General features: G+C 41.3%; 1 protein-coding gene and 1 long non-coding RNA gene across 3 annotated transcripts in view; one reads left to right on the top strand and one right to left on the bottom strand.

Moving 5' to 3' along the window:
* The window catches only part of UBASH3B (ubiquitin associated and SH3 domain containing B), a 94,340-nt gene extending 72,786 nt beyond the window's left edge, over nt 1-21,554 (top strand). Inside the window, exons 7-14 of the mRNA XM_067564652.1 lie at nt 611-746; nt 2,676-2,796; nt 4,167-4,289; nt 6,258-6,350; nt 7,758-7,902; nt 11,856-11,962; nt 14,235-14,344; nt 15,641-21,554. Of these exons, the coding sequence (XP_067420753.1) occupies nt 611-746; nt 2,676-2,796; nt 4,167-4,289; nt 6,258-6,350; nt 7,758-7,902; nt 11,856-11,962; nt 14,235-14,344; nt 15,641-15,778 (973 nt within the window). The 3' untranslated portion in view covers nt 15,779-21,554. The remainder of the gene's footprint in view (nt 1-610; nt 747-2,675; nt 2,797-4,166; nt 4,290-6,257; nt 6,351-7,757; nt 7,903-11,855; nt 11,963-14,234; nt 14,345-15,640) is intronic.
* Nucleotides 1-23,719, bottom strand: part of LOC137164060 (uncharacterized) — a 78,929-nt gene that overhangs the window by 29,820 nt on the left and 25,390 nt on the right. The gene's annotated exons all lie outside the window — the stretch shown is intronic.

The raw sequence follows: 23,719 nt of genomic DNA, 5'->3' as shown, positions 1-23,719 counted from the left end.
ATCATGTGGTGGTGGGTACAGCTCCTGTCCCATGGCGTGGCTGTGTACAGCTCCCACTCCAGGCATTGAGGTATCTGGGGTCACAGCACCAGTCGCTCAAATTTGCCCTGGCCAGCCACCTGTCATGACAGAGGGTCGGCTTGGTTAAATCTGAGTGGCGCCGTAACCCCATGCGCTAGGTCTCAATGCCGAGGGCAGGCAGCTGAGCCCAGCCAGCCCCATGGGACTGGAGCCATGGGAGCCGCTGCTGTTGGGGGAGTGTGAAACGGGCTCTGCCACACTCTCCCTCCCAGGGCCTCCAGCCATCTAGGGGACAGAACCCAACTCCCTCACTGAGCCTCCCACGCAACCAGTGGACACATTCTGTCTACCCAGTTTGGAGTGACTGACGACCCATGAGTCGAGAAACTTTTGCTCTAATGAACTGTAGAGTTCTTTGGGGCAGGAGCTGTCCCTTACTCTGTGTATGTACAGCACCTAGCACATACTGGAATATAAATAATAAACCACTTATTGCCCTGTCGCAGGCTCTGGGAACACCCTCGCACAACTCTGAGGACAATCAGTCAAAGAAACATTTTCTAAGCAAGTGTCTCTTTATTTGTGGCAGATCTTACTCGATTCTGAGCACCAGTTCTTCCCCATCCCCTCTAACCTTCAACGACGGAGCTCTGGAAAGAAGACAGCAAGAAGATCAAGGATTTGGGGACACAGGGCCACTCACTATCATCTGCCAGACAATGCAGGTAAGGATCCATGGCAATGTAAATAACACAGTTAAATACAACCAAGTTGTTGTAATATTAATTAGTAATATAATTAATATAAATACTAATTAGTAATTATTAGTAATTTGTTATATTAGTGATTTTTAATTAGGGCACCCAGACCCTGGTATAGACCTCTTTATATAATTAAAATGTAAAAATAGGTAACATCCCAATAATATTAGCTTTACCTCCCTTGTGACTGATCAGTTTCTGGCTCAATGCATGTTACGTACTAAGGCAGCAGTTCTCTCAAACTTTTCCATATTGTGTCTCTATTTAACAGCAGCAAATAGTTTCTGGACACAGACACTTTCCACCTAGCCCTACACAAGGGATGTTGGTCCTGCTCCTCAGACTTCTTTGCCACCCTGAGTTTGGGAACTCAGATTAAGGCAGGGTGGGACTGGAGGGGATTTGTATAGAAAACATGGCAAGGCAGGAATCATAGCCTACTTCAACATCTAGGTGGGACTCAGTGCTAAGGACTGGTAACAGACTAGGAGTCATTTGCTGCTATGCTGCCAGTTTGAATCCAGCCTAGTGCTGGAAAGCCCTTAAGAGCATGTCTACAAGAACCATTAGTGCACAGTTAGTCTACACTTCAGCTGAAAACCCGTGGCTGGCCCATGCCAGCTGATACAGGGCTCGCGCCGAAGGACTGTTTTAATGCAACGTAGACATTCAGACTTGGGCAGGAGCCCGGGCTCAAGGACCCCGTGAGGTTGGGGGGGGGGGGGTGTCCCAGAGCTCAGGCTGTAGCCCAAGTCTGAACATCTACACAACAAGTAAATAGCCTCTTGCCTGAGCCCAAGTCAGCTGGCCCGGGCCAGCTGCCAGTATTTAATGGCAAAGTGTGGACATAACCTTAGCGCGCCGCAGCAGTCTCCACACAGACAGCGTGCTGCAGTGCTATGCATTTATGCCCCAGCTTGCCGTGCACTCACCGTCTGTTTAGACGAGCTCTTAGAATCAGATGGCTGTTTGATGGCATATGTCAAATGAGTTCCTTTCAGCCCTGTTCCTAGTGCACAGGTTATACAGAGTTGCCACCTGTTTTTAATAGAGATGCCAAGAACCGAATGAGGGGCAGAAATTGAGGTGTGGAGGTGGGCAGAGATGAGACACACAGGGTAATGTGGGGGGTTGGGAGGGGAGCTTGCACTATCACTGTCTGTGCTAGACCTGTTCTGTGGAGGAAATACATGACTCTCCAAAGATGTCAATCCAGCACTAAGTTCATTTTAAAATATTCAGAAATGCTCCTGTCCCTAGTAGGTAAAGGGTCACCCTATCAAGACCATTGGGGCCTCAGTGCTATATCAACCAGCTTTGCAATTGGTTTGTAGTGTCCACATACAACATTGTGCCATCTTCCCACTGTGCCTGTCTGCTCTGTTTTTGGCAACAGAGTAATGAAACGTAAGAATCCTGAAACTTTCATTGTGCTAGTGAAACTCGCTCCCCACACTTGGAACTGGAATCTAGTCTCACTTGGGGTACATCAGACACTGTTCGAGTAAACGGTGTACACACATGAACAGGTTCTGCATGGTTTTAATGGCCAATCGCCAGCAGCTAGTTTCACACCAATAGCTCATTCTCTGCTATGATTCAACTGGTTTTACTAAAGAGCTCAGGTTACAATGCTCTGCTGGCTTTAAGGTGACATTACCGGACCACAAGCCCTGAAGATACATTTATCTCTAGAATATCTATGGAACAAGGATACATATGGCTTCATTCTTCTTTCATGTACACCACATTCACCCCAGTGTAAACTCATTTATTTCAGTGGAGTGACAAGAACCTCTTGTTTATACTAGGGTTAAGTGAAAAGTCAGGTCCTTACTCTTTAGTAAATTGGAACTAAAGCCATGGGAAAATTTCCTGTCACTTTGCTTTCAGCCCCTGAGAGTAACCAGCCAGCCAGGGCCTCAAAAACGATGCCTTTTTGTCTGCCGGCATGGGGAGAGAATGGATGTTGTGTTTGGAAAGTACTGGTTATCCCAGTGTTTTGATGCCAAAGGTGAGTCAGTTGCTGCAGGATCTGTTAATCCCTAGCTTGTGGGGTAGAGTGGGGGGAGGGAGGGGCAGGGAAGGGTAATAATTGCACAATAAAAGCTTAGGTTGATTGTATCCTGGGCAAACTCGGCTGGAATGTAACTCATAGGGAGAGGCTGATTGAAATACCATTTTAACAGCACTCTAAAGTATGCTTTTGATTAGGAAAGGGACACTGAAATACCAACAGATCTGCTCCTGTCCAGTCTTGGATTAGTCCTTTGATTAAAGAGGGTTGTAATATAGCGGGGTTTGACACAGTGGATCTAACCCAGCCACATCCCTATTGCAGTGGCTGCAGCCACAGATTAAAATACACAACTGGGATGGGATGTGGTGGATGACTACCATGCTTAACGATATTGGTCTGCCCTGCATGTGGGGTGGTCATCATCTGAATAAAAGATCTCACTGCAACAATAAAATGTCTCCATAATCATTCTAATTTGTAAGCGAAAACCTTTCCTATGCCCTGATTTTAGCCATTGGCAGCCCACCCTTTGAGGGCCAATGCAAACCCTTAGTGCAGACAGGCAAAGCCACTCTTTGCACTGGTAGCTCTTCACCCTAATTGAAACCAGCGTAAATGGCACCAGAGCAAATCACAGCTTAGAACAGCTTGCCATGTCTACACTACAATTTGCAGCAATGCCATTAGGTGGTGACTGATGGCTGAAATTGGGGAAACTCCCCAATATAAACAAAGTCTTCATATTCCTGACAGTAATAAATTAGCCACAGTAAATCCAGGCATAGTTAGTACTTGTGCTGATTGGAATTCTTTCAATTAATTTTTTTTTCCAAAGCAGAAAATGACAATTCATTGAAACCAATCCCATTTGCGGGAAGGGTCAGCTCCCCCTAATTTCCCCTTTTGAAAAAAAGTTTAGAAAAAATGTCAAAATCTCCCATTCCTGACAATTTTTAAACAACAACAAAAAAAAAGCCCAATTTTTTGGTTTTAAATTACTTTTAATTTAGAAAATTAAGCTAAGTATAGTTAAAAAACAAAATTTAAAAAGGTCCAAAATAAAATTAAATATTTTGAAATGATCAAAATGAAACATTTCCATTGGCCTGAACTGAAATTGTTCTTAGATGGCAGTTTTATGAAACTTTTCAGGATTTCCACATTTCCTCCTGATTCGGAACAGGAAAGTTTTTGAATTCTGAAAAGTGCTCCCATGATGTGAAAACACCTTTCCCGCCCAGTTCTGGTTAGCAACTGTTGTGTGCAAGCTGTTGTGAATGAAGTTTTGTAATGGGCATGATACGGAGTGCTTTTCTCAGTAATCCACTAATTCCAGCACCTGCTTCTAAATTTTCCCCTAACAGGAAGGTATATGCGTACAAATTTGAATATGCCTCACAGTTTACCTCAAAGGAGTGGTGGTTTCAGGGATTATGAAAAAGATGCACCAATCACCGTGTTTGGCTGCACACAAGCAAGACTTGTCGGTAAGCTCTCGTCGACAGAGATAATAGTTTGTACAAGAAGCATTTATATCTCCTCCCACACACACACGAAAAGAAAGAGCAAGTGCGATATGGAAAAATTCGATCAGCTGCCAGGAGCTAAAAGAGTTTAGACATGTCAAGAGCCTTCAAAAAGTTGTTTCAACTTAATTAGAAAAGAACTTCCTTTAAAGTCAGTCTAGCCCCATTCAGTTGCCATTGCGGCAGGAAGAACAATGCACAAAATCAAAGCAATTTGATGTGCAGCTGCATAGCACATAAAAGTGCCCTGTAAATTTGCCACAGTGTGGAAGATTGTTGATGATGATAGTAAAAGTACTACAGTTAACACAACACTTGCCATATGCAGAATATGTTCCTAACTTGATTTTTGACAAGTTTAATTTTTGCTTTATAGTTTGCAGCAGAAACATGGTTTCATCTCTCTAGTGGGTTTCATATTTACACTGCCAAGGGCAGCCCAGGTCAAGTCAGGCATCTCCCCCATTCTGTTCTTGGCCTGTTTCATCAAGGGAATACGCAGCGTTCTACTACTCTACTTTTATAGAGAGAGAAAGTTATTTGCCGAGTTCAGGAACAACCCCTGAAAATGTTAGATTTTGGTTTGCCCGACTTCAGACGTCTTTAAAGAGCTGATTTTCAGGGGGCAGGTGCTCAGCACTTCCTGAACATCAGGCCCCTTGAAGGTGTCTCACACTGGGCACTGAAAAATTGAGGCACCGGAGATTACTGCACACTCTGGAAAATGTAGGCCTTTTAAATAAATTAAAATGACCAGGATATAATAATAGGATCGACAGACTGCAGAGGCAGTTCCCAAGGAAAGTCAATAAAACCTGAAATCATAATATACATAACAGAAGGGCTAATCTGGGAGCAATGAGAACACTTCGCTGGCACCATTAATTAGGGTCTGTGTGTGTGAAATGTATACATGACCAACACCATCTTACATAAATCAGCTTGTTAGCATGGTTACAGCATGCCTGCCATCTACAGGTAAAAGATCTGTACTGCACAAATGCTAGCATGACCTTGAAGAATCCCAGAGCTATCATTTCAAACAGTCCTCTGACATGGTGAGTAAAACAGCAGCCCAGAATCAAGCGGTGAAAGATTTTCATACACACAGCTCTGTCAGCTTCACCTTCCACCTTCCCCAAAGTTTCTAAAGCTAGTTAAACATATGTACAGTTATAATTAAACATGTAAAAAGATTAATAACCCTTGGGTTTTTCCTTCCCTTTGTCTGTCCGGTTTATTTAAATTGTAAGCTTTTTATAGGGCAGGGACTCTCTCAATATGTGAATGTACAGCACCTTGCACAATGGATTCCCAATCTCATTTGGGTCCCTGAAGCACTACTGTAATAATCATAATGTTGGGCCTGATTCTCATCTCACTGGTTTTACACCAGGTTAACTAAATTAGACCATGGAGCCATTTACATGGCTGAGGCTCTGGCCTACTTAATTAAGTGGAGTTACTTCTGATTTACCTGAGTATAAATTAAACAAGACTCAGGCCTGTTATATTTTCCCCATGCACAAAGAGCAACCATATGCTTTCAGTGTCAGATGACAATCCAAAATAGAGAAATCTACAAGAACAAACAAGAATCGAGTCTTCAACAGAGAGCACGGTGTTGGTGTGCATGTCCTGAAACAGGCTACAGCCATTCTGAGAACAAAATGGCTGCAATCTCGCTGCAACACTGGCTGAATTCTTAGAAACTGGAAAGGACAGTACACAGAAAATGGTATCACAGTTTCACAGCTGTCTATGCCACAGCGTATAGTATACTGCTGAAATAAAAATGTGATGGATAAACAGGTCTATAAAAAAAATCACCTTTCTGCTATGTTACAAATACATTGAATCATGCATGCCGCCATTACTGTGATGTCTGCTATCACGTTTGTATCAGTGATGTTAAACCTTTGCTTGCAGGTGAAGCCTTGCTAGAAAGTCACACTGTTGTTGACTACGTCTACTGTTCTCCATCGCTGCGCTGCGTACAGACAGCACACAATATTCTGAAAGGTACAAAGGAGGCAAGGGGGAGAGTCTGGATTTTTCCTGCTTTCTGGGGAAGCCAGCAATGGAAAACCCATGTGTTTAATGAAAGGCCTCAAAAATAGCATGCCTCTTCCACGCACTACACAGGTTAAGTTACAAGGGACACTGATCATCATGCTTTTGGGGCATGAGGTCATTACCAGTTGAGACAGGGAATGGATTTTCTTTCCTTTCTCCATAGTATAGCATTGTACAACAGTCAGGCACCATATGAGGCTACTCCTGAAATCACGATAACAGCTAGATGGATCAATGGCCTCTTTTCATATGGCAGGTCCTATGTCCAAGCGTCCTGATTAACGTTACATTCTCAGTCCAGCAGATTCCAGTGCCCTAGAATCCTAGATCATGTGTGAGCTATTGAGTATAGAGTATTGCAAGGCATATTCCTGGGGGACAGGGGTCGTGGGCCACATTCATGGGTAGATGCTTTTCAGCTAAGCAAAGCCCCCTGCAAATAGTTGCCTTCCCTCGATTATACCCTTAGTAGGAATAGATTGTGCATGAGTGCTGTGGTAAGCCTGAGACGGGGGCATACTGCTTAGATTGTGAACGCTTCAGAGCAGGGTCTGTCTCTTTGTTCTGTGTTCCCACAAGTGCCTGCCACGCTGGGGTCCTGGTCTCTAGCTGCTACGAGAATATTAACACTGCCTCTGTACTTTAATGTGAGCCTGCAGAGAGGTGGGGGGTTATTACCCAGTTCCAGATGCCCAAACATATGATTTTTAAATCTTTTGTATGGTGCGCTGCGTATACGTTTGGTGTTCAACATAGCCTTTTTAACTTCAGGATCCCAGTGCAGACATCTTTGATGTAAGAAAAATGTGAACTCCCCCTGCTGGTTCTGCAGCAATTAACTAGTACGAATTTCTTTCGCCAGTCATCATGTAAATGTCATCAAGAATGAAGCCCGTGCACAGAGTGGGCAGGAAAGCAAAGGCTAACCTGTTAGCTCCCACGGCACTGGAAATGCTAGTGAAAGGTGTGCATGCAGCTGCCACCGCCTTCTCTTCAGCATCATCAGCATGCTCATTGCCTCTGAACGGTTCAACCGTTTGGAGTGTATAGTCCAAAAAGGACTCCACTCAAAATACAAAGCCAGGTGTAGATTAGTGGCATTTCTTTGATCACATCCCTGCAATTCATATATATGGTTAACTGGCTACATGCACAAGCAAATTCTGGAGTTGTGCACATCTGACTCTGACTCCCCACCCCAGCCAGCGGAAGAACTTGTTGATTTCTAATCAAAAGACTACAAACTTTAGCAAAAATAAAATAAATAAATAAATCTCAACCCTTCATCCTCTTGTCCCCAGCCCCACCCCCTGCTTCCAGGGATTGCCCATCTTTTTTTCTTTTTTCTTTCAGGTTTGCAACAAGAAAATAACCTGAAGGTTCGAGTAGAGCCAGGCTTATTTGAGTGGACAAAATGGGTCTCTGGTACCACGTTACCTGCCTGGATACCCCCAGTGGATTTAGCGGCAGCCAATCTGTGTGTTGATACAACCTACAGGTAGCAGAATTCAGCATGTCACTCTCACAGAGTTTCCTTAGCAAAGAATAATCTTAATGCAATTCCTGGGTGAGAAGGAACAAAACACCAGGGACCCAAACCTGCGGTCTGGCTGAGCTGTAGGCCACCTTTGTACTCCCCCAGTCCCTGGGGCTGCTGCGAGCTTTGGTTCCCAGCATAAATTAGAGCTGGCTCAGGTCTGCTCTACCTTGTATTAACTAGTAACGGCGCCCTAGAACCCAGTGCTCACCAGAGCATTGCTGCACTCAAGGTGTACCCTTGATAAACGGTGCCCCCTGTGCTGGGTTCCCCCATTCCTGTGGAATCCTCAGATGCCCCATTAGTACAGCTGAGACATGCAAAGTGGGGCATTTCATGGGCCAGGGTGTATCCCTGGATTTTTTTTTTCCACCCCCTTTCAAAACTTTGGGATTTGGGCTCTGGTTCTGAACTCTGGTTCTGAACTCTGCTGCCCAGGCTGCTCTCTGTTTCAGAAGATAATAAAAGAGCTAGCTGAGCTGACTCAGTTCTTTGTGGTGGACATTTATAGTCTGGGCTAACGCGTGACCTCAGTCACATCAGCATCCCCACTGATGCAAATCTTGGATATGAATTTGGGTAGCTGGTTGTATGGTTGGGGCCCTTAATTATACACTTGGCAACATGCTAAGGAACATGTAAGCATCCACCAAAATTCTGAGGCCTCCTTGCAATAGACCCTTGTCCTCTTCCCACCCCTAGTGCCATTATCATCTTCCCAACTCAGGTAGCCCAGCCTTATCCAGCTGACAACCAGCTAGCACCACACACTCACTGTTTCATCCTAGCCATCTCTCCACAGGATCTAGTGGTCCCAACACTCCTGCCTGTGCCTGCCTCAATGATCCCCCTATTTTAGGGCCAGATCCTCAGCTGGTTTAAATCAGCATAGCTCAAGGAGTTATACCAATTTACACCAGCAAAAGGTCTGGCCCTTAATGTTCAATTTTCCTCTGGGGCTTGTCCTTCCTTCTTATGCTACTATTTCATTGTGGCTGGGATGGCAGCCAAAGTCAACAAGAATTGTAAGCTAATGGTTAACCAACATGAGAAGCACCTGCAGTGGCACAACTGCTTTTTTTTCATGCCCACATGTGACATTGCCAGGTACAAAGTGTCTATATAAGCCTTCAGTTTCCCTTCTGAATAGCTCACATTCCCCAAAGCGAGTATTAAATGTCACTGGAATAAATGCAGAACACGCATGTTTTTTAAACTTTCAATATTATTGCAAATGAAACTCTTAATAGAGAAGGTCCTTTCCCGCCCCCCATAACCGTCTCCGGTAAATAACAGGAGATGAGGCCTTACAGCAACTCCAATTTCCTTTTTTTAAATCTGTACATGTACAAAATACAGCTGAGAGGTTAATGCTACTTTATAGTAAGCACTGATTATTGTGCCTTCCATCAGAGGATCTCAGATATTAATGGCTGAATCCTCGCAAACATTCCTCTGAGTGAAGTATTCTTCATGAGAGACGATCGGGGAATGAGAGGTGTATCTCCCCACCCAGTGAAAAATGTCAACAGAAAACATTTTTTTAATGGTTTTTGTTAGAATTTTTGAGATTTTCATCAAAACCCCTGACAACAAATATTTTTTCCACTTTTCAGCAACCAAACGCTGAAAATTTTCAGTTTAAAATGTGTCAGTTGACAGACTGAAAATATTTCAATCATGGGAAAAACTCCGAAATTACTGATGAAACCAGATATCTTTTCATAAATATTTTCATTTAATTGAAAAACTATTTCCCCACAAGTAAACATTTCGGTGGAAAGTTTCTGATCATTTCTAATCAGAGGAAACTGATATACTCTTTTTAAAAATTGTCACCACATTAGCTTTCTTCCAGTCTTCTGAACTTCCCCAGTGCTCCAAGACTTAGTGAAAAAATCAACATTAACAGTCCAGTGAGCTCCTCAACCAGCTCTTTTAAAACTCTAAAGTTCTTTAGTGCCAGCAGCTTCTGCTGTCAAATACCATTGTAGTTAGCCACTGCTGAGAACAGAGGCTAATCACAGCTTCAACTCACACCAAGAGAACTGCTGCTTGAAATGTAAGAATGCAGACACATGCACAGTACCTATCTGCGTTGTGAACAGCTGGAAGGTATACAGAGAGGCTAAATAAAATAGCTTGATAGGAATAGTCCCACATATGGCACAAGGAGTTAAGGAACAGGCAAGATGACCTGCCGGATCTTCCTGCTTCAAAATCTATGATTCATTTATGTTAAACAGCTTCTGAAAAATCCTATACGGCAATAGACGTTAGGGAAAGGTCAAGTGGTCCTGAGAATCACTGAGTCACTCACATTGGTGAAATCTCAGGATTATTGTGAATTCTCATCAACAGTAAACCATCTGTTTTAAAAAGAGAAGGGAAGAATATTAAATGCAAACTAAAAGGTCTCAGATAAAATCATTCCCACCTTATAAATAATGTAGCACAAGAAATTCCAACGCAAGGGAGTTTGGTGACAAATTGTTCTGCAGCTGCTTTTTGTGGCTTGTGATATCACCAGAAACTCTGGATCCTTCTATTACACCAGAGCTACTCTCTATTTTAGAATGACCAAGAAGAAATAAGCAACCAAAGCGAAAAAAAAACCACCTTTGAGTCCTTTCATGCCTAATTATACCATACAGCTGCTTATATTTTGTCCTCCCTGCCTACAAATTACCTTTCCGGGTCTATGAAAATATATAGTCATGGTGCATATTGCACCTAAATAGAAATACTTACACTGCACTTATTCCAAAAAGGGTATCACCACACTGCTAGCACTTAGCAAAGCAGTGGGACCACAGGATAATCTCCAGTTCAGGAAACAGAAAGCTTCTGGGAAGAATATAAAGTATATTCTGATAGCTAAAAAGGAAACCTGCTCTTGTGTGGTCTGATGGTTAAACTAGACAACTGGGAGAATGCCCGGAGTCCTAGTCTCCTGCTGTAGGAGATGAGTAATTCCCTCTGACACCAGTAGGAGTTTCCTCATGTTCTGGGATGGAATGGGGAGACAAAGCTTTCCCTTCTGTCCCATGGAGAATAGGACCTTCCGTTCCCCCACCACCACCCCACACTCTTCCAATGGCTTGGCCCCACTCCCATTTGAAGTAATTGGCCAAACTTCCACTCGGCAAGTCACTTAACCACTCTGGCCTTATTGCACTGAACTGGTCTTTAACATTTCCCACCAGTGCAATACTATACTTTTCCAAGGCAGCAGCATCCCCAGGTGTTTTTACCACCACTTCATCTGATCCTGCTCTCCGCAGATCTAGACAACACTGTGATTAATAACACCAGTGCCTCATCTATACTAGAGTTCCCCCCCCATTGCTAGCACTGGCAGAGCTGCACTGGTGGGAAATTTGAAGAAATAACTCAGTGAAGACAGTCTCTGTGTTTCATTTTACCCATCTATAAAACAGGGGCAATATCACTCACAAACTTCACATGGGTGCTGGGGAGTTTAATTAATTGCTTTGAGATTCTCTGATTAAAAGACCTATGGAAGCGCAAAGTGTTGTTATTATTACTATTACATCCAACGGCATGCGTAACATGCTTGTATAAGTAAGTTGCTTTCCACCTCTAGTGACTGGTCTACATAGAGGATAACAGCCTATTACTGCTGCCAGCTAATGGAATTACTCCTTTAGCTCAAGTGGTGGAGATCTGTACTTCGGTGCTTAAAGTCCAGAGATAGAAGCCCACCGATAACCTATGGAAGTGGTCGTTACACAAACAAAGAGGTGTAAGGGTTTGAGTTATTTAGAAGAATTAGAGAAACAACTGGTACCTCAAGCACGCTTTCAACCACAACGTGTACAGGGCCTAAGTAACTTGCATTTAAAATCTTTTCTCTTCCTCAAAACTTACTATGTTTGTTTTTCTGCCCACAGACCTCATATTCCAGTCAGCAAGTTAGTGGTTTCAGAGTCTTACGACACATACATAAGTAGAAGCTATCAAGTAACAAAAGAAATCATAAGTGAATGTAAAGGCAAAGGTAAGTGGTTCTACACCTTGCTACAAACGGTTCTAATGCCTTGACAGTGATCCAAAACAAGAGATAGGCACTCTGGAACTCAACAACACTGGCTTGTCTCTGTCAAAACCCCATGTCTGAATCCTCTCAGCCCACAAACACTGGGGATTCAAGATCCGGGTAGAATTGTGTAGTTCAGGCCCATTTCTAGGTAAAATATTCTTCTGTCTATTATTACTAGGTTTGTCCATAAGCACAAGCAGAACAAGTGGTCACATGAGCCCCTGTTGTTTTAGGAGCCCTACAACCTATGCACACCAGGGTGCGAATACTGGCATCTAAAGAGGCTGACCATTTGTGCATGCCCAACTTGTGACTTCGTAAAGGGCTTTCTGAAAATCAAGACCTTTTAAGATATGTCAAGTTGGACACTCACAAGGCACTCAGAATCACTAGTCACGTTTGAAAATCTTGGCCTTAACCTCCCTGCCTGTTTCTCCATCTGATAAATAAGGGTAATCCACGTCTCACATCGATATTTGAGGTATAATGAGCTAAAGTTTATAAAGCACTTAGAAGATAGAAAGAATTGGGTGTGATTCTCGGATTACTGCAGCTTTGTTTTCTTTCAATGTGTTCAATTCAGCAAAGTTATTCTATCAAAGAGACCTGGTGGAGCATTTTTGAAAGTCTGAAGTTTTGTTGGGGGAAAAAACAGCATGAAAATGTTTCTATCAGCTCCACTCCTGAATAGAATTCCCGAAAAGACAGGTGCATCCAAAACGATGTCTGTTCTTTTCAACATTTTTCAGTTGTTCTCATGAATTTCTTTGAGAATTGAACAACTCGCTGTATGTTGAGTTAAAAAAAATCATTACAAATTGAAATAAATTCTGACTAACGTTCAAGACCAGAAAAAACAAATGGTCAGCATTGCCACGGCCAAATTTGAATTTAGCGGGCAAAAAACCACCACAAACAAAAGCCCACTTTTAACGCTAAAGGCCTGATCCTCGAAGTGCTTTCAGTCAAATGCAGTATCATTGAAGTAATGGCATTGTTCAATGTAGCAACACTATGCTCAGTAGTAAGGATGTGCAGATTTGAGTCCCAGATTATATTCAGATTTGTAGATTTTAAAGCCAGAAGGGACCATTATGATCATCTCGTCTGATCTCCTGCATAACACAAACCGGAGAATTTCACTCTCTGATTCCTGCATCGAGTCTAATAACTTGTGATTAAACTGGTGCATATCTTTAAGAAAGTTGAGGACTTGTCTACACTTAACATGCTACAGCGGCACAGCTGCACTGCAGTAGCAGGGCAGTGTACTCACTGCCTATGCCAATGGGAGGGATTCTCCCATGAGCATAAATTACCCACCTCCCCAAGAGGCGGTAGCTAGGTCAACAGAAGAATTGTTCCATTGACCTAGTGCTGGCTACACAGGGATTTGGGTTTGTATAACTACGCCGCTCAGGGGTGTGGATTTTTCACATGATGTAGTTATGGCAACCTAATTTTCTAGACCAGGCCTGACTTCAAGTCACAGAGAATCAACCACATCCCTTAGTAAACTGTTCCAGTGGTTAGTTATCCTCACTTAAAAAAAACCCTGTACCTTATTTCCAGTTTGAATTAAGCACATAGGCCATAATAGTCAAACCTGGTTGCCTAAGGTTAGTTCCCAAATCCATACCCATCCATGTAAATAAAAATGGCTTGGTTTTCAGAAGTGTGCATATTGAAATCAATGGGGGTGTTAGCAGGAACTTTTATTTAGGCGATTAAATACATTTTAGCCAACCTGGCTTTGAAAACGTTGGCCAGAAGTAGGGCTGACTGGAAAAGGATAGGCATTTTCTGTGAAAAAATTCAAATGAAAAGAAACATTTTCTTTTAAATGAAAAAGCTTTTCCTGAGTTTTTCTTTCCCACAAAACAGATTGAAACAAAAATATCTGTTTCATCAAAAAGTCCAAAATTTCTAAGCAGGCAAAATCTTTTCACCAAAATTCTTGTCTTCTTCACAAAGCTATTTGTTGCCCAAAAAACAAAAAAGCGACACAGAATTTTTAAGGAGCTCTTGCCATAAGCACTTTGAAGATTAAAAAGTGCTAGGAGTGTTATTCATAAATAATATTTTCCACATACATAAACTGTGTTGTTCTGTATAAAATTAAGCCTCTCTAAGAGCCTCAAATTGATAGGATTTGCCTTGGACAGTTGTCACTATATAGAGCTTTTTTCCTTACATCCCAAACAATCTATATTTATTCATTTGGTTGCAGGAAATAATATTTTGATAGTGGCTCATGCATCGTCTCTTGAGGCCTGTACTTGCCAACTCCAGGGGCTCTCGCCTCAGAATTCCAAGGACTTTGTACAGATGGTCAGAAAGGTAATTAACATCAATGGGTAAAGCTCTTCGGATATTTAAAAAAAAAAAATTTAAATCTCCTTACAAGCCAGAGGAGACTTTGTTCTTCATGTCTGATAATTCAACCCATTGTTCAAGCTTTGCAGGCTTTAGAAATCATGTGAGTAGAGAAGATTGGTTTAAGAGGCTTATCTTACATGTCCCTTTTGTAACTGATAACAGGAGATCGAAAACTAGCATACCCTTTGTATGCTGCATGTCTCAACTACACTTCTATGCTTTTGGGATGGTGGCACCTTAGGGTCCCTTCTTATGCAGCTTTAAATTGCTTTTTGTATTGAAAAATGACATTGTGGGCATCCAGATTTATTCCTTTTCCTTGACTTCATGTCAGGAGACAGTGTTGTCTGTATGCATGCCCACAAACACAACCAGGCATCTGGAAATCCATCCGCACTCTTTCTGCCTATTATATCATCACCTTTTATTAAAAAAGCTGACCCTTGTGTTGATAAGTGAGCCAGAATGGAATCCAGGTCACTCTCCCATAGCTGTACTGACTCTTTACAATCAGCCAACAAGACCTAGGCATACATGCACTCAGCGCTATGTCCTGTACCTTATTTAGTGAAGATTGTAAGGTTGTAGTCTGGCCCCCAAATATTTTATATTCACAGTGGAGAGCTTTAAAAAGCATGTCTGAAATACTGATGAACCAGTAACTGATTTTTCGGTCTCGTGGTCCAGGTTAACTTGAAATGGAAATTTTTCAGTTTTCCTTCCCAAAATGAAAAACTGAAAAAATTTATTTTTATTTCTTTTCACGTTGCACAAAACATTTAGCTCAACTTGAAACAAAATAGCTTTTGGTATTTGTTTTGCGAATTATTTGTATCCTTTTTTAAATTTACTAAATTTCAAAATGAAACATTCTTTCAAAACAAAAAGTCAAAACATTGATGACTTTTTCCAAAAACACTTTCTTTTTTCTTTTTTTTTTGGCCAGAACTATTTGCTGCATTCTCCTCAAATCCATGCATCCTTTAGATTGATCCAACACTGCATTTTTCAGCAAATAAACTATTAAATCTGAAAAAATTCACCCAGCTCTAGTCTGAATGTTACTCTTGAATCCTGCTGAGCCTCAGCTTAAAAGTATTTTCTGAATTGGAGGTAGAATGTTCAAAAGAGCCCAAATAACTTAGGAACACAAGTCCCGTTGACTTTCAGTGGAACTCAGACTCTTGAAAACTTCACCCTTGCTCCAGATCTATTCCTTCTCATTGCTTTTCCGTATTTTAATATTTCCTGACACAGATTCCATACTTGGGGTTCTGTTCCTGTGAAGAATTGGGAGAGACTGGCATTTGGCAACTCACAGATCCCCCCATCCTCCCTCTCACACATGGACCAACCGGAGGCTTTAACTGGCGAGAAACCTTACTACAAGAATAGGCAAAACTCAACTTAGAAACAAAAAAATGGCCTTTCTAAGCATTGGAGAATGTCTCTTATTTCTTGTGTTTATTGACGGAAAAAAATATTCGTAACATTTTAGGTGAATCATTCACAAAAACGTTCTAGCATATCACCTATAGAGTCACATTCATGTAAAAAGTTATCATATATAAAACTAGGTGAATATAAGAAAGGGCTTAATTGATGGAAGAATATAACTATATGTCCAGGCTTCTACACTGCAGGAAATCTCTCTTATCTAAGGCAAAAAACAGCCTGGATATATTTTTCATCTTGAATTGAGCTCAGACAACCAATTTTCACTGCCTTCTGCACCATGTTAGGAACAACTAGGACTCTGTGAAAATAGTAAATTTGGGGTCTTTTTTGTTTGCAAAATTTTGCAGAACAAATATTTGCAATTTTTGTGTTTTGGCAGCTTCCCCATTTTTCCCAAATTTTGCTAAATAGTGGTTTCATGTTCCTCCAAAATACTTACACTCGAAGAGCTCCATAAGATACCGTATCACCTCCAGGAGGAAGCGAGTTCTCTATTCCAATTATAGACTAACATCAAACTATTCCTTTTCATTTCCGTATTAGATGCCTACATATTACACAGGTGGGCAGTTGCAGAGGCCTCAGATACACTGAAGCACATGACATTGATCTGCATCAGAACAGAATTTTGAACTTCCAAGCTGTCAGAGATGAAGTTCTCACATGAAAAATAGAATAATTTTTGAGTGAAGAACTGGAGCAATTTTGCTAAATGGAAATGAAAAGAGTTCTCCAAATTAGAAGGTTTTCTGATTTTCTTGGCTGAAACTCACCCGTGCAGAAGACCAGCATAAAATCATATGCATCTCTCAAATCTCGCTTTAGACCTCACAACAGGGTTTTGTAAGGGTTTTGTCTGTTTCTCTGCACAGATGTAAATTTCACCCCTCTGTGAGTATTTCACACAGCCCTGCTGATGTTCTACAGTAATCAGCCTTCATCAAAGATAATTATGAGGTCAAGAGGATATGCTAATAATTCAGATTTAAGGTAGGGGGTGGTTGTTTAGGTGGAGTTTATTGTTTTTTTCCCCTTCCTTTTCTTTACATTTTAAGTGCCATCTGTCAGGAATAGAAAGCAGAGCTGATAAACAATACATTGTGATGAAAGAAAGCAACACAATGGACCCATTAAGTTGTTACTTATGAGGTAGTTTGTTTCACATTGAACTAAAATCTTGATCCCACTGAAGTCATGAGGAACTGCTATAGTAGATCAGACCCAGTGGTCCTTTTAGTCCAGCATCCTGTCTTTGACAGTGGCCACTATCAGCTGCTTCAGAGAAAGGTGCAAGAAAGCCTGTAGTGGGGTGTTATAGGACAGTTATTACCTGCCTCCAGGAAAGTTCCTTCCTGACGCATGATAACATGAGATTGTTTTCTGCCCTGAAGCATGAGGGTTCCAAAATTATTTTGTAAAATATTTACTGTTTTAGGCCCCAATTCAGGAAAACACTTAAGCACATGCTTATATTGAAGTAAGTGGGAGTTAAGCACTGTCTTGAATAGAATGGTTTTCCTGGCCATAATTCAAAATATTCTTGTTATCCATATAAAGATCCAGGTTTCGGGGGTGAGAGGGTTTAATCATGTTAAATGCTAGGCCTGTCAATAGCAGAATTCCAATCAACTTCAGTGGAAGTGGGACTTGGCTTCATATTCCCTATATCACAGTGATCTAAAACAAAAGAGCCCATTCTTTCATTTGTGATGCAGATAAAAGGCCCACCAGCTTCAGTGGGAATTTTGCCCTGTGACAATAGCAAGATCAAATCTTAAAGGTTTTAGCTCAGCTTGTTCTAGAATAATTTTATCTAGTTTATGATGTGAACCTTGCCTAGGAATGTACAGCAGATTCTGTACAGAATTTAAGTCACCAAACAGCTCATCTTGTGCAATATGTATATTGTCATGAACCTAACAGTTGTCTATTATTTGTACATTTACAGTATATGTAATACATAGTAGGATATCCATAAATGCATTATTATACCAGGGATGTATACTGAAAAGTCAGGGAGATAACTTATGCGATGACAGAAAGAATTTGCATCAGTATTTGAACTGCATCAGTATCAATACAGTTCTATTGCTGTCACTTTTTTATTTTAATTATAATTTAAAGTATTTTTAGCTGTGTACAGACATTCTGAAGAGTGTTTACTGATTGTTTTCCTCCATGCTTACTTCTTACCACAAATTCACGAACGAGTTTATTTCATTAAATGAATAAACAGACAATCAAACCAAAAATAATTTGGGTTTCACTGTATATTTAAAGTCTGCTAACAACTTACTGTTTTGTGCTGCAGGTTTGCAAGAGGTTGGGTAACACACATGCAAAATGGTAAAAAGCTAGCCAGATTTGACCATTGTTAAGCAGTGTTACAGGAATTTGTTCAACAGTAGCATGTAATAGGTATGGAACAAAACCTGTATACGCAGACTGTTCAATATTGTAGGAATTGATCTTTGCATAGAGTATTTTAAAAAAGTGTTCTGTTTGAGAAGGGGAAAAATGTGAAAACATTCCCTTCTTATAAAAGTATATTTTTGGATGTTTGGGAAAGTATTTTGGCAATTGTTATCTGATCTCGCATTTGAGTTTCAGGTGTCAGGAATCTCAGAAAAAAAAAATCTTGTTTTCTTCCAGTATTTTGTTGTCTAATAAGGGTTTTGCGTTAAGGAAACTGAAGCCCATAAGGCTCTTTATTAAAAATGCATCCGACATTATTTAAATGCATCGCACTGGGAAAACCCTTGATATTTTTTAAATATTTTTAATTAGAATGTTAAGAAAAAAAAGAGCATCACTGCTTATATTTTGCTACGTTGCTACTCATTAATATGTATTTAATGTATCTTCAGTATCTTGTCCTAGGGAAATGTTGGCCTGATGCAGCTGAAATGAATGGAATTCCTTCCCTTGACTTCACTGCAATTATATCAGGCCTCACCAGTTCAGTCTAGATCCACAAGGAGTAACCTTAGATTCCCGTGCAACCCCTCAGTTAAGGAATAAGGCTGGAAATCTCACTAGAACAAATTGTTGAGAAATTCCTGGGTTGGACCTGGTCAGAAATACCATGAGAATTAGTGGCATGTGGCTGGGGTCTAGCACAGGAGTAGATAAGGGGTGCCACCCAGCAGCCACAAGAGGAAACAAAAAGGGTAGATTATTTTTATATCATTTTGCTATTTTCTATTTGATTTGATCGAGTGTTTCAGTAGGGCTCAACGGATGCCTCTCTGATTTCACAGGCCCTGAGTCCAATACATCTTTGCCTTTACCTGAAATGTTTTGCCTGTACTCCCTCCCTTAAATGGAACAGTTTGGGTTGCAACAGTCATAGACCATGATCCTCCAAGCTAGGGTAACCAGATGTCCTGATATTAGAGGCCTTGTCTTATATATGCAACTATACCCCTCCTTCCTCTCCCTCCTCCCCCCCTCCCAAAAATACTTGTTATCAGGTCACCCTACTGCAAACTCACACATGCAGGCATGCCCCTTGCCCTACACAGAGCCCACTGAAGTATATTAAACCTTACCTAGAATACTCTAGTCTCTGCCTGACAGAATGTGCACCGTTCCCAGTGATTTCAGCAATGTATCACTTTGTCCATTGTGCGTAGCAATAATCGGATGTTTTAATGCAAACATCAGGTACTACATTTTCATGAGTTTTCCTCATTATTAATGCACTGGGTAGCTATAGTAGATTGCTTATGTCTTACGAGTAGTTATCAGACCAAGTCCTCAGCCAGCATTAATAGATGTCGCTCCATTGAAATCCAAGGAACTATATCCATTTACATTAGTGGAAGATATGGCCCTTTATTTCTAGAATATGATGTTTTCCGTTACATGGAATCTGAGCAAATTTAGAATAAATGGCCAACTGATGGCTAGGAAGCATTTTTTCCCCCCTGTCGAGTTAGTTTCTTTTTTAATATTATTATTAAAGCGATCATCTATTATAACCAAAGAATGAGTTATTTTAAAATAGCTCTTTGTGAAAAACAAAACAAAACATTATAATTTTTCAAAACAAAAAACAACAAAAACAAAAGGGAAAATGATTCCAGAGTGGTATTATCCTAGTGTATCATTTTATGAACAGACCTGGCTCCTACAGGTTCTAATACCATAAAGGACTTAGATGTTGTAATCTGCTTAACTGTGCACTGTGTGCATCTATTTTAAAGAGGGTTTGAGGGTATAGTTGTGCATAGCATTATTATGAACAGCCTTTCCACTAAACTAGCTGTTAGTATTTCATTTCTATTGCATAGAATCATTAGGAGCTAAGGGCCTGATCCAAAGACTGCTGAAGCCACTGGAAAGACCTTCTAATGACTTCGGGACTTGGGCTCAAGGTACACAAGACCTGATCCTTCTAAGGGCTCTCAACTGCCTTTGAGTTGAGTGGAAGTTGAGGACACTTTACACCTGGCAGGATTGGCCTTTTGGCCCTGATTCAGGAAAACATTTAAGCATGTGTTTAATTCCTATTGACTTCAATGGACATTAAGCAGGTACTTAAAAACATTCCTGAATTGGAATGCTTTTCTGAATTGGGGCCTAAATGAAGATGAAGTTGGATAAATTCACGTCTGTCTTATTGCAGAAATCCTTCTTTGTGCAGTGAATTGAGGCATTTGCTCTGAGACCTACCTGCATTGCTACTTGAGTATATCATTTTAAAACAGTGATGAATTGCTTCTTTGAATTTACACTAAATAACGAACATACACAAATACAGATGAACTGCAGTTCATTTCAGCATCCTTTACAGCAGTGGCAAACTCTACACACACACACTCCTGTGAACTTTGGTAGCACCCAGAATTTGCATTTAAATTGCAGTCCTGTAGATGCATGCAGAGGATGGGAGGAAAATTTCAACAGCTCACATGTGGAGTATGGGGAAGATTTAACATCTGCTTAAGTTAACATACATTTTAACAAGAGAGATGTAGGCTATTTTAGTCAGACAGTTGCCAAATCATTTTCACATTTAAACGCAAGACTGCAAATTGATTTGCAGTACTTCAATATTTAAAACATATTGAAAGTCCATAGGAAAATTAATTATTACTCTGGAAAATCTAGTGGTGACAAATGTAAAGGAAATAATTTGATTCTTAAATACATATGAAATTATGCTAGGAGCAGACACATTTAAAATGATGTATGAGTGAATAATCAACTGTAAATGCAATTGACTGCATACACTCTAATATGCCACTTAGTTGTCATTGCTGCCGCCAATACCTGAACACATTTACTGATTGACTATTTATGAAATATACATGTAATAGAATGGAAAATATACAACCAGGTCCTTTTTATTAACTTGTTTCTTTGCCACGAAGAAAGTACTTTCTGAAGTTTCTCTGTGGACAGTTCTAAAAACTTGATGTTATCAATGGATGCATATTTTTTCCATTTTAAAGGTGTTGTATTGTTATGTTTACTATGTTTTCAGTGTGATCAGATTGTATTTATTTGAGAAAAACGTTTGACATCTAAAAAAACTGTATTGCCAAAAAATTCGCTATAATTACTTGTGACATCTATATTTGCTTTATTTTATTTTTTTAATCTTCTATTTCAAATGCTAACAACTGTTGAAACAACCATGCCATTTTAATTTGCTTGTTACATTAAATGGATTTCTCAAAAGTTAAACAAAATGGCTCACGGATGATTTAATAAAGAGGACATGCATCCAGAGTAAATCCTTCCTGTTTTACATTTTCCCTCTCAAATACATATATAGCCCAATCTGCAAGGAGTGAATCTCAAAGTGACTGTTCAGATAAAAAGAGTATGGGTGAAATGCACCCCGATGGAGAGAGCAGAGAACTTGGGTGGGATTTGCTGGTCCTCTGCCATGGGTCAACTGCACCCTGCATGAATAATCTAGGTCACTGTTTCTCAGATTTTTCAGGTTGGCAACTCCTTATTCTAAGGCAAAAATTTTCATGAGCCCCTTACCTTTACTATTAAAGGAAGAATAAAAAATGTATCAGTTTTAAGTCTAAATAAACACACACTGTTTGCTTGTTTTCAAAAGACTGAGAGAACCTTAAATGGTTAGGGCTTGCAAAGAGCTTTGTTTTAAATTGTAATCAAATTTTCAACCCCTCATGCCTCACCTGATTGCCTTTTGTGATCTGATCTTGACCTTACTTCCTTTGATTGCCTTGCCACTCAGGGAGAAGACAGTTTGTATGACAGTTATGTGCTTACTTCTGGGAGGAAGGGGAATTAACTCCTAGTTAAAATTTGTCACTTTCTTTTGTACAGGTGAAATTCATCCCCTGTGGAGAGAAATGGCACAAGTCTACATAAGTTCAGTGTTGACGGCCCACTGCACAGAGGTCATTTGGCATTCAGTATGGAGGGCTTCACGACTAGGGGTCCAATCCGACTTCCATTGGTTGCAGAGGGATTTGGATCAGGCACTGGGTCCCCTTTGCACCCACAGTTACATCAAGAGGAGATTTGGGTGTGCAGGATTGGAAGCACCAGTTCTAAACTAAAGAGATAACTTAATTCACAGGCTGCATCTTCTTCCTTTGTATGATTTTTTTCCCCCGTTAATTTTATCAAACACATCCAGTTTCATCCTTTGCTTCTCAACCAGCTAATTAGCATTATGGCCTAGCATTCCATTTTCTAGTAAAGCAGATTCTTTTATGATTGCATATAAAAGCCATGTGTTTTCATCAATTGGACATATGCTAATGGGGCAATATCTCTGCATGCAGTGTTCAGAAGCCTGAAAACCTAACAGGAAAGGTTCTAATAAATTGGGTGCTTAAGCAATGAAAATGCATAATGTATTTACAATTAATTGGTTCATCCTGTACATCCAAATGTGTTCCCTAGGAATGTGTGCAGTCTACTCTAATCAAACTAGTTGCCTTGTTAACAATCAGTTGTTTCTGACAGCATAAATCACAATTGCACTTAAACGTTTTGCTTCCACCCAGTATGCTCCTTTTGATGTCTTCTTGGAAATTAACACAATTCAGCTGTTATGCTAGCTCTGTAAAAATAATCCCAAACCAAAGGAGGCCAGATTTAAGCCTGGCTGTGTCACAAGATGGGGTATATATGGGGCACTATTGCGGGGCTGCTATGTCCCAGCGTGGGCATCGGGTCACATATACGGGGGGAGGAGGGGAAAAGGCCATGGGTTTACGCCTGCTCCATCCGGTCCTCTTCTGGGCCGGCAGCAGGGCGGTCCAAATTGGCAGGGTGGCCCTGTAATTAGGGTCATGCAGCCTAATAGTCAGCATCACTAAAGAGGCCTCCTCGTCGGGTAGTGTGACCTAATGGTTAGAGTCTGTAGGGCGACCACCTCGTCGGGACAGCATTCCTAATGGCTAGAGTCAATAATGCTGGCCCCCCCCTCGTTGGAGCAGCGTGACCGAAAGAGCAGCATCAGTTACGCGACCCCTTCATTGGAGCTGCGAGGCCTAATGGCCAGAGTCAATGGAGCAGCCCTGTGTCGGGATTGTGTGGCCTAACGGCCCGTTGGGGCAGTGGGGCACCGCCTGTGGGGGTGCGGCACCCAGGGTAGGGGGGCTCAGACCCACCTTGTTCCTCTGAGCCCCAGCCCAGGGCCCTGTCGGTGTCGGGGGTTTTGGTCACCATGGCAGCGGGCTCCACCTGAAACACGCTGACAGTGACTCTGTTGCTCCTCCTCTTACACCCCTTGGGCCCCCTGGGCTAATTCCTACCCTGTCGTCACAGGCAGCATTCCATGTGACCCGTCCATGTGACCCCCGACAGTTTGGTCCCTCTTTGGGGCTAGCTTAGCAGGCTGGGCTCCGGTTGGCGCTTGGTGGCATCTGGCTCTGC

This window comes from Emydura macquarii, unplaced genomic scaffold, assembly GCF_026122565.2.
Source record: "Emydura macquarii macquarii isolate MOO-44397 ecotype Brisbane River unplaced genomic scaffold, CSIRO-AGI_Emac_v2 contig_312, whole genome shotgun sequence".
Taxonomy (NCBI): Eukaryota; Metazoa; Chordata; order Testudines; family Chelidae; genus Emydura; species Emydura macquarii.
Note: the sequence above shows the minus strand (reverse complement) of the source record. Positions and strands in the feature narration are given on the sequence as shown.